The sequence below is a fragment of the Vicugna pacos genome, chromosome 9 (assembly GCF_048564905.1).
Source record: "Vicugna pacos chromosome 9, VicPac4, whole genome shotgun sequence".
Taxonomy (NCBI): Eukaryota; Metazoa; Chordata; class Mammalia; order Artiodactyla; family Camelidae; genus Vicugna; species Vicugna pacos.
The window spans coordinates 33,089,164-33,108,804 of record NC_132995.1 but is presented as its reverse complement, the minus strand read 5'-3'; the positions used below and the strand labels follow the sequence as shown (position 1 = coordinate 33,108,804).

Genomic DNA, 19,641 nt, shown 5'->3' with positions numbered 1-19,641 from the left:
CCTCCGCCCGGCGGGCCAAGTGCCCCACCACGCTTCTCAGCACGCGTGGGGCTACTTCGGTCAGCCCTTGTGTCGTACAAAGGGGAAACTGAGGCCTGATGAGGGGCAGCGACTTGCCGCTCCACCTCCATTTGGTAGTAGAGCTGGCCCTGGGAAGAATGCAGGTAACAAAAATCAACACTTGGTAAACACGCTCCACGTGCTTAGCCCAGAGAGACAGTATCCAATTCTGCCTTTGGACGCTGAGCACATCGTTGGCGCTCAAGAAACCTGAGGCGGGAAAGCTGAACCCCGTGGAGGCCCCCAGACCCTGCCTTCCGTCCCCCAACCCTCGGCCCCCATTTGGGGGTGGGGCCTCTGTCGGGGTCCGGCCCGCTCAGTGCTGATCCCACCGGTTCGGCCCGCGACCCTCGCCCCCAAATCAGGCGGGGGTTCCTCACCCCTGGCCAGGGTCAGAGGTAGGCCGCAACCCCGCCAGGGCCCTACCACCCCCGCCCCGCCGTCTCCTCCCCCCCTCCCCTCCTCCCGGGAGGGAGGAGGAGACTCCGCGGCCCTCCCTCGGCCCTCCCGGCGGCGGCCGCTGTAAGCCCCGTGCCCGCTCCGCCCAGCCGCGGCGGGTAGGACGTCCGGAGCCCGCGGGTCCCCCGCCAAGGTGAGAGGGGACAGCAGTGCAGGGGGCCGAAAGCCACCGCGTCCCGGGATTTCCCTCTAGGCCGCGAACCTTCCGCGGGAGGGAAGGGGTTAAGCTGGGGGGCGTGCTGGAGGAGAGGGGAGCAGCGGGGGCTCCCGCGTCCGCAGCAACCCTCAAACTCCCAGCAGAACTTCCTAGCCTCCTCCTCGGGTTCCCCCACCTCCTGGGGCCCCAGGCCTCGGGAGTGAAGGGGCTGCGGGAGTTGGGGGAAGGTCAGGACCGCCCTCGGAATGCAGTGGGCCTGGCTGGGACGAGACGGGGGCCGTGGCGGGCGGGGGCGGAATTTGGAACTCTCCCGAGGGACCCAACGTGGTCACCATGGCGAGTGCGGGATGGACGGGCGGCGTGGGCCAATCGGAGCACGGCGCTACTGCCCCTGTCCCGCTGCGGCTGCCAATGGGGGGCTGCGCGGCGGGGTGGGCGGGACCCCGTCGCCGAGGACCCAGAGCCCCTCTGCTCTCTGCCAGCCGCTAGGGGGAGCGGGGCGGCTGGGGAAGGGGCGAGGAAGGGAGGTTAAGGCGACTCGTGGTCTTGGGAGGATTTCTGAAAGGAGTGGGACAGGTGGAGCAACGGCTCAGTGCAAGTAGAAGGGAGTGGGCATTGGTTGCCCCACCGTTCTCATGGTGTGAACAAGTGATGTCCGGCAAGCCCCTTCCCCACCCGGGGCTTCAGTTTTTCTGTCTTAAGTGTGGGTTTATGTAGGGCTGTTGTGGAAGTTGGATTAGTACCTGTTGGCACTAGTTCTGCCCACTTGTTGGACAGAGCTTTTAGGAATCTAAAAATCTATTAGTGTCTCTCCCCTTCGTACCAGTAAGGAAACAGTCCTGGAGAGGGCATGGACTTGAAGATATCACACAGTATCAAAGGCAGAGCTGGGACGAGTTGGAAGTCTTCTGTACAAGAGTGAATAGTTCAAGGAGTTGCTGAGAGGCCAGGGGCTCAGGTCCACCCTCATGAAAGCCCCCCACACCCTCTCCCATACCAGCTATGCTTGTCCACTTGGCCTGATGCCTGAGGACCCCATCTTGTACGTTCTCCCAGGGGCATCTTGCCCCTCAGGTGATCACAACCCAGGAGGGGAGACATCCAATCCCAGCACTCTAGCGCCCTCTCCCCACCCCTCTATTTTGCTGCTAGCCCTCTGTGTGGATGTGGACAAGCAGCTAGACCTCAGCTGGCCCATTTGTAAAGAAAGGAGTTCTAATCAGTGATCTAGGATATCTGTGGCTCCACGGTCTGAGACTGGGGTACCTGGGAACAGGCCACAGGTGCCTATCCCAGGATTCAGTTTCAACCTGCGGGCCCAGCTTGCCTCCCTCCCTCTCAATCCTTTCCTGGAGGTCCACTGGCTGGAGCCTGGGCAGCAGGTCAGGGGGAGAGGCAGCCACAGTTTGTGGGCTGACCAGTCTTGGACCCTGTACTTAACCAATCAGGCTGTCCTCTGTGGTTTCCTGCCGGGCTCTGCTCCCTACCCACAGCCAGGCCTGTGGCCATAGGCCAGCCCCAGAGCCCCACCTGAAAGGTTCTGGGAGGACATAGGGGGTTTCTGAGCTGGAAGGAAGAGTAGCCATCAGGCACCGCCCACCCCGCCCCCCGCCAAATCCCCTTAGCTGGTCCTCATCCAGGCCTCAGCATTGCTTATTCCTTTCACTACATATTGAGAGTCATCTAAACATGCTAAGGACAAAACTCAAAGTTGTACCCCTGTGAGCCAGGTAGGCTTCCTCAGGTAAGAGGCCTGACCCCTGATTTGACCATGAGATGACCTCTCACTCTGACCTGGGCCACAGACAGATTCAAACACCCACCTAGCTCAGAGCTTGGCCACAAAGTGACTCCTGATCCTTAGGATGGCTCAACTCTCTATGGCTATAGGGAACCCCTAACTGTCCATCTTCCAACCATCAGCCTGGAAAGCATTTTTGCAGCATCTACTATATACTGAGCCCTTGCTGACAGCCAGTGAGACTGAGATGCCCTTGTGGACTTCACAGTGTGGCCATCGCTGAAGAGCAGGGAGGTGCTAGTGCTTTGGGAGCATTAACGTACTATGCGTACGAAGTCAGGGAAGGCTTCTCAGAGGAGGGGTGACCAAAGATGGATCTTGAAGGATGTATAGGAGTTTGCTGCTAGAGAAAGAAAGCAGAAAGAGACATTCTAAACAGGTCCACAAGCAGCAGGAACCACTGGTCACTTTCTGTAGACAGGGCTGATGAGGACCTAGCCTGAAGCAAATATCAGATCAAAACATTCTTGTTTCTATCCTGTGAGTGGCCAGCTGCTGCCTGGAGCAGTGAGGATGGCTGTGGCGCTGTGGTTCAGGAGCTGAGTTCCATTCAGCCCTGCTGCCTGGCTAAGGGGATACAGTCATAGTTCAGCCTTCTGCTCTCCAGCCCACTAGCCAACTTAAAGCAAATCCTGTATGCAGGGCCAGTCCTAGAGGCTCTGGGTGATACAAGTGTCCTGTCTGAGTTGGAGGAAGCCTGTCCTGCAAGAAGAGAGAGGGCAGCTGGCCAGATTTGGCTGTGGAAGTTTGCAGGGCTGTGCTCTGCGGGTAAGGAGTGGGGCTGGGGAGATCAAGGCATTTCCTGGAGGTGGTGGAACTGAGCTTGAAGGATGGATGGGGGTTTCAGAGTTTGAGGTAAGCATTCCAAGTGGGGGAATAGCCTAAGCAGAGACCCTGAGGGTTCAAGCAGGAATAGACCTGTCTGGCTGGTGGGAGGCAGGAGAAGGAAGGGTTCGGTGGGAAAGGCTCTGTGGGCCTGTGGTGGCTGGTCCCTCCTCCACCTGCTCCTTGGGGGTTGGTGACACCCTGCGGGAATCAGGAGGCCACCCCACACACATATGCACACCCCCAGAGGAAGAAAAAGGCCCTGAGCCTGGTGGGGAAGGGCAGGCAGGGCAGAGCAGCTGGAGCCTGTCCTCAGCTGCAAGTGGAACCTCTGTATTGCATCTTACCCTCGGTGAGTGTGTACATTACCAGGACTGTGTGAGTGTGTCCCCAAGGCTGTTATGTGAGTGGGTTGGGGGTTAGAGGAGGCTACTTGGCAGTCTAGCTGCTCTTGAGTGTGTGTGCAGGGTTCCTGATGTGCTGGGTGGTGGGCTTCTCCAGAAAACCAACCTTGGGACCTCCATCCCTTCCCACACATGTGCATACTTACACTTCAGGGGAACCTGGGCCTGTAGGAAGAAAGGCAGGAGGGCTCCTCAGAGCCCTTCTGTCCCCACTCCCCCTCCACCAGCCCCCAGGATGGGCCCAGCCAGGCTACTGGGAGGGGAACAGGAGCTGAGTCTGGAGCCCACCCTGCCTTTAGCGTGGGCGCCTAGGTGGCGCCCGCCCTTCCCCTGTGCGACAGGCTTGGGATTCCTGGAAGGAGTGGGCCACCCCCTCCCTGCTGAGCCCCATGCCAGGCCTGGCAGTTCCCAGAAGCAAAGAGGCTGTGGCAGTGGCCCCCTCCCTGTCATCATCTCAGTTCAGGGGCTGCAGGAAGGGCCCAGCAGACAGGAACCCAGCCCCAAGGACCCCCTTCTCACCACCCCCACTCCCAGCACAGCTCTGGTGGGGCTGCTGGGCTGGCACTGGGATTTCCTGCCTCCTTCCCCTCCCCCACAGGCTCTCACATTGTTTTTCTTTTCCAAGAGCTTCTCTGTGTAGAGCTGGGCCAGGAAAATAGGAGAGGAGGAGTGTGTCTGTATGTGTGTTCGTGTGTATGTATGAGTGTGTGCATCTACTTGCCTTAGGGATGAGTTTGAGTCTTTGTACATCTGTGTATTCATCTGTGTTGCCATGTGTATGTCTTCAGGTGTGTCTGTGACTGCTTCTACAAGTCTCTTTGTGTGCATGTAGTTGTGTGTGCATATGGGGCCATCTCTGAGTGTGCATGGTTCTGCCCGTGTCTCTTGGTGTTTACGTGTATGGGGTTGCGTGTGTGTCTGCAGATGTGTGTCTGGATGTTCATGTGTCTGTGCATGTACATGGAATCTTGGCCTACCGTCTCATGTGGAGAGACTGAGTCACAGAGGGCACTCAGCCTGCCAGGGATCCCTTGGGGAGTCAGGGATGTTCAGGGAGCTGGAACCTAGGTCTGTATGGCTGTGTCTGGGAGCATAACTCTGTCTATGCAGATGTTATTGGGGTTGAGACACACATGTTTGTGTGTATGGAACTATGAGTGGTGACAGGGCATCACCGAATACTCAAATGTCCCAAAGTTGGACAATTTAAATGTGAATTCCCAGCCCCACACCTACATGACTCTTTGGGGTTAGGGCCCAGGAACTGCATTTTAAGCAAGTGTCCAGGTGAATCTGAAGGACCCCTTGATCTAGAAGCACTTATCTCCCCCACCCCTCATCCCCATTCTATAGGTGGAGAAGCCGAGGCCCAGTAAGGGGTAGTGGTTTACATGAGGTTGATGACAGAGCTGGTGGCTGGTGAAGGCAGAGACAATAAACAAAATGGACTGGAGAAATACAGTAGGATCACTGAACGGCTCTGAGGAACTATTAGGCCACAGCCTAATAATGGTTGTGTTCTCCCACAGGTTCACCTTGTGGCTGGGAGAGCAGCGGGTAGCAGTGGCCATCATGCACCGTGGTATCACGTCCGCCACACACCCCACGAGCCGCCCCTGAGTACCAGAGTTCGAGCCCAGGGCCCGCCCCCGCGGCTGTACCATGAGCCACGGGCCGAGCCCCCGGCTGGCCGAGTCCCCGCAGCTGTCCAAGGGCAGCCTCCTCACCATCCTGGGCAGCCCGTCGCCCGAGCGCATGGGGCCGGCGGACTCACTGCCGCCCACGCCACCCAGCGGCACGCCCTCGCCCGGGCCCCCGCCAGCACTGCCGCTGCCGCTGGGGCCCTCTCTTCTGGCTGACGGGGACTGGGAGAGCCGCGAGGAGCTCCGACTGCGGGAGTTGGAAGAGGCGCGCGCGCGAGCAGCGCAGATGGAGAAGACCATGCGCTGGTGGTCGGACTGCACGGCCAACTGGCGCGAGAAGTGGAGCAAGGTGCGCGCCGAGCGCAACCGCGCGCGCGAGGAGGTGCGACAGCTGCGCCAGCGCCTCGACGCGCTCACCAAGGAGCTGGCGGGCGCGCGGCGCGAGCGCCAGGAGGCGCAGGGCGAGTGCGAGGCACGGGGCCGCGAGCTGGCGCGACTACGGGGCGTCCGGGGGGCTGCCGACAGGATGCCGGACGGTCCTGAGACCGAGCCAGAGAGGGAGCAGGAGCCGGTGCGGGACGTCGGATCTGAGAGACCTCAGAGCAGCCAGGTATGCGGCGTGGGGCGGAGCTGCTGGGCGGGGTCTAGAAGTGGGAGGGGATGATTGACCCGGGGCAGGGGCAGGGGCCGAAGCCGTGGCTGCCTGGCTCAGAAAGGTAAGGGCAGTGAGGGCCCGGTCCACATGGAGCTTTCATTCTTTCTGGGTGTAGGGCTCTGCACCTGCAGAGCCCCAGGTCACCTCTCTTCAGGAGACCCCCGGGCACAGGGTCCCTGGTGCTGGTGGTTCCTCCACTCTCACACCTAAGTAATAAACAGTACCAAAAAAATCACCTTTGAGCAGGAACAGGTTCTAAGAACTTACCTGGAATGCACCCATTAGTAGCAGAGCTGAATCCATTCATTCGTTCAATTTGAATTTAGGGCAAGGGGTGAATTTTTAGAACAGGTGTCAGTCAAAGTTTAGAGATGTGGGTGTTGTCAGGGCAGTAGGGCACAGAGGCGATCCCTGATCCCGGCTTTGAGGAGGCGGCTTCACAGAAACTTTTCTGGAAGCAGTCCTATTTAAGCTGAGACTAGCAGAATGGCGCAGGAATGCGTTCCGGGTGATGGTACTTCTGTGCAAAAGCCAAGAGGCTGAGTGCCTGGTGAGTTTGGGAAATGCCATCCATCCTTGGATGGGCAGCAAAACAGAGCGCTAAGCTCTGTGCTTGCGTTATCTAGTTAATTCTCAGAGCAACCGGAAGAGGTATTTGCTTTGTAAATGAGAACACTGAGGCCGTGAGAGGTTAAGTACCTATGGCTCCGAGCTGGTGACCGGAGTGCTGGATAGTTGACCCCAGGTGAGCCCAGAGCCCTTGGTGATAATAATCATGTCATGAACATTACTAGTGGGTGCGGAGGGCAGCCTGTCCTGAACCAGCAGGCCTGTCACCAGAAGGCCATCTAGGGGCAGAGTTCAGGCTCCGGTTGCTCCCAACTCCACCCTGAGTCAGGCCAGTTCCTCTACCTAAGATCCTTGGCTGCCCCCTTCCCTCTCCTGCCCAGCCCCCTGGACCCTATGGGCTAGAGTGGGCATTACTGCCTCTTGGTGGCTGAAACTCCTCTTCCCGAGGCCTGTCTGCTGTTCGGAGGTGGCATTCCTTGCTCTTCTTTGGGGCAGAGGGTGAGAGCCCCTGTATACCAGCCAGCCTCATAGCACTATTCCTGTCCTCTCCTTGTTCTGGTTGTGAGTCACAGTCCAGGGGGTGGCAGGTACAGTGGCAGGAGCCCTGGGGTTGCAGCCTGAGCTTGCTATCCAGCCCAGCCACGTCTGTGCTCTGTGACCCACAACAAATTCCTTCTTCCCTCTGTTTCCTCATTTGTGAATTGGGACTTTGGATCAGGTGGCATCGGAGGCCCCCACCCAGGCAGACTGAGATACAGGAGGAGTAGAATCTCATTCCTCAGGGAGGCCTCAGGGACAGTGTCCCAGTCTGGATAGGGAAGCTGAGGGCCAGAAGGGGAAGGAGCTGGCCCAGACTCATCTGAAAAGACTGGGAAAAGCCAGGCTAGAATAGAGGCCGTGGGTGTTTTGGGTCTGTGATCAAAGGCAGGCCTTGCCAGCAGGCAAGAACAAAGAGGAAGGGGAGCCTGGCAAAGAGGAAGGGGGTTCAGCATTGGGTTAATAATCCCTCATTGCTTCCTGTCTGGGAGCTGGTTCCGCTAGCAGAGACCGCCTTCCTGTATACTTTTTACCATGTCACTTATCACGTATCGGGTGTTTACACCTGAAAAATGGGATCCTCAAGCCAGAATTCCTTTTGAGGGAATCTAGTCCTCATCCATTGTAGGAATCCCTGCTTCTGCATTCATTCACACTAGTGTCGCACCAGATGTTTGCATACTTCCAGGGACAGGGAGCTTACCACCTATTCTGGGGAATCTTCTAGGATTTCTGGAACCTTAGTGGCTGACTCTGTGTGCAGTTCCAGAAGGTGAAGGAGGAGGCCCAGAGGAGGGTGTGTCCTTCCCTCTCCATAGATGGAGAGGCAGGCAGCAGAAGAGGAAACTGGGACCCAGAAGGACTGTGTAACTTGCCCAAGGTTACCCACCAAGCTGATCCCAGACCCTGGGCCTGGGAGAGGCCATGATGAAGGCCAAGAGGATGAGGGCTCAGTGACCACTGGTCCAGCCTCCGCCTTGATCCCCACAGGAGCTGGAGCTGGTGGAGAGCCTGCTGAAGAGCAGACCGGAGGAGCCTGAGGGCTGCTGGGAGGCACGCAGTGTTGGGGCTGGGGCCCCACGGAGCAGCTCGGGCCGCCAGGAACGCAGTAGGCTGCCCTGGGAGGACACTGCCACCATCGAGGAGGATGCCTCCAAGTTGACCGCCCTGCGGCTGCGGCTAGATGAGTCCCAGAAGGTGCTGCTCAAGGAGCGAGAGTAAGTCCCGGGAGGCAGGCAGGGGCCAGGGTGGGGGATGTGTCACAGAAGGTGATGCTCTCTGAAGGGGAATGGTGCTGTTTGAGTCTTAGAACTTTAGAGCAGTGGTGCTCTCCCCAAGAACCCAATGCAAGTTTTTTTTTTAATTAATTCAAATAATGCACGTTGGGCATCTGGATCAGACACTGCGCTCGGCAGTGAGGATACAGCCAGCAATAAGACCAGAAATCCCTGCCTTCATGGGGAGAGAGAGCCGAGGGCAAGAATAAAAGTTGGAGAGGAGGGATAGGGAGGCTGAGGCAGTGCAGCTGGGAATTTGGCTTTGGACGTAATGAGCTTGAGTTGGCAGGGATGCAGCTGGGGACGTGAATGAGTCTGGAGATCATGAGTCAGGTTGGAGGTGAAAATTCAAGAGTCATCAGCAAATAGATGATACTGAAAGCTGTGTGCATGGGTGAGAGTGAATAGGGAGGAGGTCAGAGGTTAGAGCCCTGGAGCCGACCAAGTTTAGAGAAAGAGGGAAGCAGTGATGGAGACAAGAGAAGGGAGCCAGTGAGGGGACAGAGAAACCAGCGGAAACCATTTCATGGAGGAGGGAGTGATTAGCTGGTTGAGTAGGAAGAAGACTGAGCACTGATCAGTGGATTTAGAACGTGGAGGTCACCAGTGACCTTGATCAGGTCACAAGCCTGATTATGATGAATATTTTATACACCCCCTTTTCCGTCCAGAAATTAAATGAATAGATAGTATAACTTAACTACATGCATAATTCTTTCCAAAATAAACATAATGCCCTGGTGAAAATAAAGGCAGAGATCGGGTTGATGCTTCTATAAACTAGGGAACACCAGAAATTGCCAGCAAGCCACCAGAAGCAAGGGGAGAGGCATGGAACAGATTCTGTCTCACAGCCCTCAGATGAAACCAACCCCACCCACACCTTGATCTTGGACTTAGAGCCTCCAGAACTGTGAGACAGTAAATTTCTGTTTAAGCAAAACAAATAAAACTCAACCTATTGTACTAACTGGAATATAAAGTAGAAAGGAAAGGAGTTTATAGTAAGTGTATTATTACATGGAAATGCTCCACTAGCAGAAATAATGAAGCAGTTGGGTATGTGGTGCCTTGATACGAAAGAGTGGTGATGCTAACCATACCAGCAAATACCTCCATAGCACGTTCTCCAAGTCAGGCCCTGTGCTGGAGCCTTATGTGTATTTACCAGTTTAAGTCACCACTAGGGCAGCTAGAAAAGCAGTAGATACAGTTGTGTGGTGTTGGCAACTCAAATACACGAATGATGTCACTGTGGTGACGAGATTGCCTGAGAGATGGACAGCCTTTGGTAAAGTTCTGTACAAAACAAAGCGCAATCTTCCCTCAGTGTGTACAGAGATTCCATTCCTGGAAAGCTCTGTACAAAAGGTACTTTCTCTTTATATGTAAATTGGAGTGAGGTTCTAGGCTTAGGCCATTCTCACCCCCAAGGCTGTGGAGTGGGACATGTACTCCTTAAACAGAATACAGGATAATTCCTGATGGACAGGATGTCCTAGGCATTGCAGGGCATCATATCCTTGGTCCCCGCCAACTAACTGACCCTCAGACATTGTGATAACCAGAAATACCGCCACGGAGTTTTGACATGCTTCCTAAAGGCTAGCTCATCTCTTTTGAGATCCCGTGTTAGAGGTGTAAAATATTAACCTTTCAGAATGGGAGACCAGTGCAGTGTGGAGCACCATGTGCCAGGGCCAGGCACCATGCTTGTTACCCACAGCAACTCATGCCCTTGCAGGGCAGAGTGCAGGGTGGGGGTCATGAGAGAACATGGGACTCCCACCCAGTGATGATGATAAGAGGGGAGCCCAACTTCTGCGAGTCACTGGAAAGGTTTTCAGGCTTTTCCAACTGCAGAACTGTTTCCAGACCAAGCCTTACAGAGGACCACAGTACATAAAACAGATAGGAAAGAATGAAGGTCTCATTTGGCAGGTGAGCCCAGAGCCAGAGAGAGGACAGCACTTGCTGGGGATGCCCGGCGCCCTGGAGGACTTGTCGCCTCCCCACACTGGGAGCTGGGCGCCTGCAGTTGTGCAGGGAGAAATGCAAGACCGGGTTCCTGCCGCAGTGTGGGGTGCCAGGGCCTTGAGGCAAGGACTTTAGATGTGAGCTTGACAGGTAAAGACTGCACAGGAGGACTCAGCAGAGGGCCCCAGTGGGCTCACCCCCATGTCTGCCCCTTCCTCCTCCCTTCCCTCCCCAGGGATAAAATGGCACTGAGCAGGAACATTGAGAAGCTGGAGGGGGAACTCAGCCAGTGGAAGATCAAGTACGAGGAGCTGAACAAGACCAAGCAGGAGATGCTCAAGCAAGTGAGTCTTGGAGACCAAGGGGGCTTCCTGGAGGAAGCAGTACTGCACTGTTGAATTTCAGCAATAAGAATGTAAGAAAGAAGAGAATTTATTAATTCACTGTCAAGCACCAGCCTTATGCCTTGCACTGTTATGAGTGCTGGGGCAGATGGTGTACCTGCCTTCAGGAACTCACCTTGTCAGGGGGGTGGGGAAACCAAAAGTAACCAGGTATATAAATTCAGAAGCTGTGAAAGTCAAAACACAATCAAAGAGATGAGGTGGTGAGTCATAAAAGGCCTCTCTAGAAGGGTGACATTTGAGGCAAGACCCAAAGTGGTAAGAAGAAGGCACTCAAAAAATGAATAAATAAATAAAATTAAATTTAAAAATAAAATAAAATTGAATTTAGAGGAGCCAAAAAAAAAGAAAGAAGGCACTCAAGAAGAGATGGGAGCAGAATTCCTGGCCAAAGGCACAGCAAGTGCAAAGGTCCTGAGGCCAAACAAGCCTGGTGTATTCAGGAAATAGAGGCCAGTGAAGCTGGAGGTTAGTGAGAGATGAAATTGCAAGGGGAGCTAAATCCCACAGGCCTTGTAGACCAAGACAGAGGGGGAAAGTCTGGATGTAATGTTCAGTGGGTGCATAGTGGGTGCGAGATCTTGCTGAAGCCTCACAGCAGTCAAAGAGGCTGGGTCCTGATGCCCCTATCTTACAGATGAGGAAACTGAGGCTCCAGCTGGCAGAGAGGAGATTCCACTCGGAGTCTGGAGCTGGCTGGGGTCAGGCTGGGCCTCCCTTCCTACTTGTGCAGGCCCTGATGGCCACCAGGGGGCGCAGCCACCCAAGGAAATCAGAGCTGGATCCCTGCTTTTCCAGAAGGCAGGAGGATCACAGACCTCAGAGCCTGAAACTGCCCTGGAAGACTGGTCTTTAAGTAGACTCTCTTAAGGAGTCTCCTAAAATAGGGCTTCCCAGACACCACCCTCACCCTTGTAAGTCAGCATCTTTGAGGGTTGGGTCCAAGAGTCCGTCTTTTTAATCTTTTCCAATTGTGTAATCCTTTGAAGAAAAGTGAGTAAAACATAACAGTGCGGTTTTACAGATACTTAATTATAAAGACTCTCTTTTATATCTGGCTTCTTTCCTTCAGGATTAAGTGTTTAAGGCTCATCCACGTCACTGCAAAGAGTTTGCCAGTTTTTCCTGCTGTACTAAGCAATCTGCAGTATTTTAAAAGCACAGCAGGCAATTCTAATGTGACCAGCCCCACATCCACAGGCACACCTGCATCCACTGGGTGCATTCAGCCAGTGTTCACTGAGGGCTGCCCTGTGCCCAGACCATATAGGGATACAAAGGTGGGCAGGCAGACACGCAGTCGTTCTAGTGGGGGATGGGATGGAGAAGTACCCCCTCTAGGCAGAGAGGACAAAAGAGGCCTCCCCTAAGGAGGGGCATTTAGGGCAAGACCTGAGAAAGAAGTCATTTCTTCAAGATACCTCGGAAGGACGGTACCAGGCAGAGGGAACCACACAGGTAAAGCCTGCCATGGACAGGATCTTGTGTATTTGAGGACTGGAGAGGAGGCTGTGGTGCCTGGAGCACAGAGAACTCAAGGGAAGGGGTGGGAGATGAGGTCTAGGGGAGATGGGCAGGAGTCCAGTCTTGTAGGGCTTTGTGGGACCATAGGGAGGGGTCTGTCTTTATTTGAAGGAACCTGGGGTTGGGAATATGATTGAATTTATCTTTTTCAAAAGCTCACCCTGGGCTACTGTTACAGAAAATGGTTGACGGACGGTGGAGGGGTCATGGGTGGTCTAAGAGTAGACACTGGGAAGCTAAATAATGAGGTAGGAGGTGAGAGATGCTGGAAGAGGCAGAAGCTGTCAGATTTGGGGTCTGTTCTGGGGGCCTATTTGACCTCTTGCAGAGCCCTCTTGAACCAGTGCCCATCCCCCAGGGCTGGTGGTCCTCCCATAACCAGGCTGTGCTATCTCATGCAGCTCAGCATCCTGAAAGAGGCCCACCAGGATGAGCTGGGTCGCATGTCTGAGGACCTGGAGGATGAGCTGGGTGCGCGCTCCAGCATGGACCGGAAGATGGCAGAGCTGAGGGGTGAGGTGAGGCCACCAGCAAGGCCTGGGAGGGCCTGGGGCTGGAGGGGCCAGGGGCCCTGTCTCCATCAGTCAGTCACTCACAAGCGGGTGGGAACCGGGCCTGTGCCCTGAGGAGGTGCTCTAGTCTTCAGGGGATGGGCCTCTCTCCCACACAGACCAGAAGCGCCCTCACATCCTGCACACCGTGAAGTAAGCCCTGGCTAATTATAGCCACTGCAGCTGGACCTGCTTCCTGGAGCCAAAACCGGCTAAAGAAGGAGGCGGGGAGGGGGAGCATCGAGCTCAGGCCCTTCCATGCCCCTTCCCTTGGGATCCTCCCCTGTGGTGCCCTGTTGCAGATGGAACGGCTGCAGGCAGAGAATGCTGCTGAGTGGGGTCGCCGTGAGCGGCTGGAGACTGAGAAGCTGGGCCTGGAACGGGAGAACAAGAAGCTGCGGGCGCAGGTCGGGGACCTGGAGGAGGCGCTGGCCCGGCGGCGGCGGCAGACAGCCAGCGCACTGGACTGCGACCTGCGGGCCAGCCAGAGCGCGCTCTTCGAGAAGAACAAGGTGGGGCAGTGGGTGGGCAGAGCACCTCCTGTGTGTCCAGCTCCAACTCACAGGGGGCCCGGGACCCTGGAATAACAGCTGAGGGCAGATGTGGTGATCGTCCTGCAAGCTGCTCCCGTGGGTACTCACTATGGGCCAGGCTCAGGGATAATCACAGCTGCTGCATTTATTGGGCACCACTGTAGGCCAGGTTCTGGGCCAGTGCCTTTTGTCCATTATATCACTTGACCCTGTCAACATCTCTTCTATTTACCCAACAAATGTTTATTGAGCACCAGCTGTTTGTAGGCCTTGTTCTGGGTGCTGGGGACAGAGCAGTGAACAGACAGGATGGACATGGCCTCCCCTCATGGACCTGATGGCCCAGGGGAACGCAGACATCGCTCCCTCTATCACACACTCATGCTGATCACACAGCTCCATGGCTGGCGACAGGAAGTGGGAATAGGGAATACCAGGGGGCCTGGCTTAGGTCCAGTGTCCTGGGGAGGCTTCCCTGAGGCAGTGACGTTTGAGCTGAGATCTCAAGAAAAAGCAGAAACATTGACTGGTGGTGAACTGATTGGGGAGAAAATTTAAAAATAACTTGGATACACAGCCCATGGTGTCAGATACATGGAGCTTTGGAGGAATAAGGGAAGCCAGTGTGGCTGGAGGGGAGTGGGCAAAGGGGACATGTTAGGTGAGGCAGAAGCTTGGGAACCACCTGTGAAGAGTAAGAGGCAAGTGTGAACAAGTTGCGGTTCTGAGTGCTCACTGACTGCTGTGTGTAAGGCAGATAGAGGAGCAGGGCAGTGGGGAGTCTGTCACCGTTTCCTGGGGCAGCAGGAGATGATGGAGGCTAGGACTGGGCTGAGGTTGGTGGAGATGGAACAAAGAGGCTGGATTCAAGAGACCGTTAGGTAGTACCTACCCCCATTTTATGGATGTGAAAACTGAGGCTCAGAGAAATCACAGAGCTCAGGGGTGGGCAGCTCCTTTCTTGGCAGCTCATCCTCTTCCCAGACACTCTGGCTTCTAATATCTTTTCTTCCAATATCCACTCACCAGCTTCACTCATCCCCAGACCCAGGGTTTTAAATGCACACCAAAGAGTCCTGACTTCATCCCTCCCCAGAAAACCTGACTCAGCTCTCGTAGGCTGCTGGACACCTCCAGGTCATCTCCAGTCGGCACCTCAAAGTTACATGCGCAGAATGGAGCCCCTGATTCCACCCACTTCTCCCCTCATTGCCCCCCAAGCCTTCTCACCTCACCAGATGACCCCTCTCGCCTCTAGCTGCTCAGCCAACTGCAGTGCTAGTATTGCAGACAGCAGGTGGAGAGATTCTGGGAAGAAGGGACACCAGCACCCCTAGAACTGCCTGACCTGGGACTCCCTGACATGGTGCCCTCCCCCATGGAGCCCTACCCCCATCTCTGCTCCCCGGCAGGAGCTGGCCGACCTGAAGCACGTGCACGGCAAACTGAAGAAACAGTTCCAGGAGAAGGTGGCGGAGCTGGCACATGCCAACCGGCGGGTGGAGCAGCATGAGGCAGAGGTGAAGAAGCTGCGGCTGCGGGTGGAGGAGCTCAAGAAGGAGCTCGCCCAGGCTGAGGACGAGGTGAGCACCCTCTGGGGCCCAAAGGGCAGCCCGCAGACCTCAGCTGGGGTAGGTGGGAATGGGCTGCAGGGCCCTTCTGGGTCGCTCAGTGCTAGGTCCCTGATGCCTGGCATGAGCCTGACTCTCAGGAGGCACCCAGGGTAGAGCGGGTGGGTGGGTGACAGGTGGTGTGTGAGTAGGAGGATGGGAAGAAAAATAGACAGATAAAGTGGTTGAGTGGTTGAATAGATGAATGGATGGATGAGTGGATGAATGTGGAGGTGGTTAAGTAGAAGGACAGAAGGATAACTCCATGGTTGGATAAACAGATAGGTGAAGGAATAGGTGGACAGATGGAAGGGAGAGGGAGAGAGGATAGATGGATGAAATATAGCAACAGATGTCTGATGCGTGATTGGATGGATGGGTGGGTGGATAAGTGGATAGGTGGGTGGATGTATGGATGGATGAATGGCTAGGAAAATGGGTGAATGGATGGATGGATGATGGATGGAAAGATGGATGACTTAGTGGACAGTGGAAAAATGGACAGACAACTGACTGGGTCAGTGGATGGAAGAATGAATGGACAGAGGGAAAGAAGGACAGAAGGTTGGATAGATGGGAAGTTAGGCATGGGAGGGTGGAAGGACACATGGGTAGGATGAATGGGTGGCTGAATAGATTAATGAATGATGAGTGCCTCGTTGGGCATATCACTGGGCAGATGGATATTTCCAAGGATGAATGGTCAGATGGACAGATTCATTGGGATAGATGAGTGGGTGAGTTGATAGATGGATCAGTGGCTTGGCGCAATGAAGGCTGGGTAGGTTTGGAAGGGAGGGGCAACAGGGAAGAAAAGGAGCAAAAGGGATGTTTCCCTGGAGGAGGTGGGCCTTGGTCTGGGCCTCAAAGGAGAGAGAGGAATTACTCTCCAGGAAGGACATTCTCACAGAGGAATGGCAGGAGTGGCTGGTCCTAAGCAGGTGGCAGGCTGGGCTGGCCCAGCTCAAGGTGACCCCCATGCTCTTGGCCCTGCTCACCCCCCAGTTGGACGAGGCTCACAACCAGGCGCGTAAGCTGCAGCGATCGCTGGACGAGCAGACGGAGCAGAGTGAGAACCTCCAAGTGCAGCTGGAGCATGTGCAGTCCAGGTGGGCCCCAGCCTGCAGCCCCATGGGGAGAGGATGCCCGGCCAGGGCACAGACACAGGGCAGAGACACTTCCAGCTGAGGGAAGCCTCCGGGTCAGGGTTGGAGCCCGGAACTCTTGGGCTAGTGGGGAAGACAGAGAAGGAAGAGATCTGGGCACCCTGGGGCCAGAATCCTGCCCCCTCCAGGAAACCTGGGAAGGGAGTGCAGGAAGTAAGACCAGCTGGGAGCCCTGGAATTGTCTCCTGCAGCCAGAGGATAGGAAGAGGTCAGGGCCAAGGTGGGGCAGCAGGTAGGGCCAGTGGGTCTGGGGAGTCTTGATAAAAAGAACAAGCAGCCCCAGGGTCCCCAGGCTGGGGCAACCCCAGGCCAGCTAGCATCTGAGGGATTGGAGGGCAAGGAACCATGGAGGAGCCCTGCCCCCACCTCAGCTGCAGGCAGGCCCCATCAGCCTCAGTGAGAGAGGACCAGAGGGCCTGGGGGACCCACTCTGCATTCCTCCCCTGCCTCCCTCCCAACACTCCCTGACTCCCCTTAGAGCTATGAGATGTCAGAGAACATTCAGTTCAAGCCCCTCCCCGTTTCACAAGCCCCCATCTGAGAGACGCCATCTCCACGACTAACTCTTCCTGCACCAGCCCAGCAGAGGCACTTACTTATATTCCCTTATTTCACAGAATAGACAGAGCCCAGGCTCTGCAGCCAGACTGCCTGGGTGGTGGCAATTCTGGCTCTACACTGTGTAGCTGTGTCATTTGGGGCCACTTACTTAACCTCTCGGTGTCAGTTTCCTCACCTGTAAAATGGGACTGATAACAATTCTTACCTCTTACTTGTGGGACTCAAATGAGCTGATCTGTGCTTATAAAAATACCTGGCACATAATAAATGCCAAATAGTAGCAGGGCTTTTGTATTTGGGTCAGATATTGTGCTCCAAGAACCACGCTCCTGTGAGAGAAGGGAAGGGAAAGTTTTTGTTTTTTTTTCCTGGAGGGCTGGCAGACAAGGAAACTATGGCACAAGAGGTAAGTCCTTCCACAGCCACATAGCTAGTGAGTGGTCAGGCCACATCGCCCGGCCCCTGGCCGTCTGTCGCCTGAGCCCTTATATTTACAGTGCACGTACAACGTGTGCTGAGTTTCCATGGCTAAGAGTGCGCGCTACAGAGCCAGACCTAACATCTGGGTGACCTGGCCAACTGAGGCTGTTTCCCCATCTGCTTGAGATCTTGCCTGTAAAGGGTTGTGCAGGGGCGCAGGCATGAGTCCAAGTCAGGCCTAGGGTCTGGCCAGCTCTGCCCACTCCGACTCCCCAGCACACACCCCTCAAAAGGCCGCCTAGCCTTGGGGCTTTCCCGCAGTCTTGGCCACATTCTTTGGGAGCCATAAACTCCCAAAATGGGCAGGCTGGCTCTGCCTGGCCTCTCAAGTGCTTCCATCAGGGAGGGTGGGGCTGCCCGGGACCGCTGCCTTGTTTTATTTCCCAACTTTTTGTGCTTTAATGTTCCGGGGACAGCTCACTAAATCACAGTGCAGTAATGGAGGCCCCTGCCTGTGCCCCTCCCTGCCATGTTAATAATTCATGCCTTCCAGTAAGATGCATCCTGGGCGGCTACTCTGCTGGAGGGTGGGGAGCCAGGGGAGAGGGGGGATGGGCGCTTCCTCTACCAGCTCTTCTTAGAGGCGAAGTTTGCCTTGTAAATTTTGGTTTTGGGAATTTTAATGTGGGGAAGAACTAGGGTGGAGCACGTTCTGACTTTGGGGATGTAGGCCATTCAGGACCCCCACCCCCCAACTCTCTCCCTATGGTCTTTGGAGCCTGGCTTGGGTTTGTATCTCAGTAGTGTGACCTTGAGCCAGATGCTTCACCTCTCAGAGCCGAGCTCCATGCTCTGCTGTCTGTGGGACTTTGGGCAAATTCCTCGACTGCTTTGTGCCTCAGTTTCCTTGTCTGTAAAATGGGGGCTGACAGTAGCACCTCCCTCATTCCAGGGGCTCCTGGGAGGATGAAGTGAGATGAGATAATGTTTGTAAAAGGCCCAGTCTGGTGTCTGGCAGCAGGGAAGTGCTAGGGAAGACGTAGCTGCTGTCAGCACCAGCCGATTAGACTCGTCCCTGACCCGCCTGCCACCCCACCCCACAGGCTCCGCAGGCAGCAGCAGAACGCCCCCCTCTTTGGAAAGATCCGCAGTGCTCGCTTTGGTGCTGAGGAGGCGGGAGACGGAGCCAGTGACCTGGACGAGGATGAGGACCTGCAGATCCAGGTGGCCTAGAGCTCCCAGGGCTGGGCAGGACTGGCCCACAGCCCAGGCCTCTGGGTGGCCAGGCCAACCAGCCACTCAAACTGATGCAGCTGCCTGTACTCATTCTGAGAGCAGACCCCTGTCTGCCACAGACGACTTCCTTCTCTCCCACAGTGGACATGGGTGGTCCTACCTTCCTACCCGCCATGGAAAGGAAGTCATGCCCATGTTTTATATATATATATATATATTTTTTTTTATATATATATATGCCTGGGGTCCTTGGACCCATTTGGTTTTATAAACATAGGACCTCTCCAAGACCCAGTCTAGGAGCCCTCTTCCACCCAGAACCTTCATCAAGGGGGAAAGGGCATCAAAGGAAGGCTGTTGGGGCTTCCACCCAGGCTGTCTCTCTGAGCCTTGAGGGTAAGGTGGGGTCTGTGGCTGTTCATAGCACAATGTGATAAACCCAGTCTTTTGTAATAAATGGAGTTTGGGTTCTCGGGGCAGAGTCCTGAGAATGTGGCAAATGTGGGCAGGTGGCATGGGGACAGACAGGATTAGCCTGCACCTGGCACTGACCCTGAGCTCAAGAATGTTGTTATTAAGTCCCTGAGTGACTTAATGAATGACTGAGAAAGAATAAGTGAATGAACACCAACCACTGAATGGTCTGGAATCCAGCTCCTATGAGGGGAAGGAGATGGTATGGCCCATGTCTAATCTGAAGGAGACTTCAGTCCTGGCACCAAATAAACTCAAATCTCTGCTTTGCTCCTTATTGGCTGTGCAACCCTGGGGAAATTACTTGCCCTCTCTGAACTTCAGTTTCTTCGCCTATAAATTAGACGTCTCATAGAGCCATCATGAGAATTAGGTGAGTTCATCTGGAGCTCAGTAAAGGTTAGTTGTTATTGAAATATTTGAAGGTATGCCCTAGAGAGGAGGGATTTGCCAGCTGGGTTCTGCCATAAGAGATGATGTTCAGGCCACTGACTGGTAGGAGTTTACCCAGAGGTAAGTTTGAACACAACAAATAATGAATTCTTTTATTGTTCCCCTAGCCTTGGTCTAGGTAGTGAAATTTATATTAAATCTGGTGAGAAAGGTTATTAAAAACACGGTAGCATACATTTTTGCATCTTCGCAAGTTCAGGTGGCATTCAAGACACCTGCCCTTGATGGGAGCTTTCCATGAATTCTCAGCAGCGGGGCCTGCCTTCTGCAGGAGGAGGCAGTATCAGAGCGGTTCCAGCGGGCGGGGGATGGTGAGTTCCCTGTGTTCAGAGGTGAGCATGGAG

At 55.1% G+C, this 19,641-nt stretch overlaps 1 protein-coding gene across 1 annotated transcript; it reads left to right on the top strand.

Annotated features, from left to right (window-relative positions):
• The first annotated feature begins 538 nt into the window (after positions 1 to 538).
• Positions 539 to 19,121, top strand: CCDC102A (coiled-coil domain containing 102A). The gene is made up of 9 exons (XM_031680637.2): positions 539 to 652; positions 5,236 to 5,959; positions 8,102 to 8,328; positions 10,601 to 10,709; positions 12,695 to 12,811; positions 13,147 to 13,356; positions 14,790 to 14,960; positions 15,993 to 16,096; positions 18,238 to 19,121. The coding sequence occupies exons 2-9, from the start codon at positions 5,369 to 5,371 to the stop codon at positions 18,365 to 18,367; spliced, it is 1,659 nt and encodes a 552-aa protein (XP_031536497.2). The 5' UTR covers positions 539 to 652; positions 5,236 to 5,368; the 3' UTR covers positions 18,368 to 19,121.
• The last annotated feature ends 520 nt before the right edge of the window (positions 19,122 to 19,641 follow it).

Excerpts from the sequence above, each read along its gene's own strand:
- CCDC102A (XM_031680637.2), top strand. The coding sequence starts at position 5,369 with ATGAGCCACGGGCCGAGCCCCCGGCTGGCCGAGTCCCCGCAGCTGTCC. Across the intron at positions 5,960-8,101 it reads AGAGACCTCAGAGCAGCCAG|GAGCTGGAGCTGGTGGAGAG; the intron begins GTATGCGGCGTG and ends TGATCCCCACAG. Across the intron at positions 16,097-18,237 it reads CTGGAGCATGTGCAGTCCAG|GCTCCGCAGGCAGCAGCAGA; the intron begins GTGGGCCCCAGC and ends CCCACCCCACAG.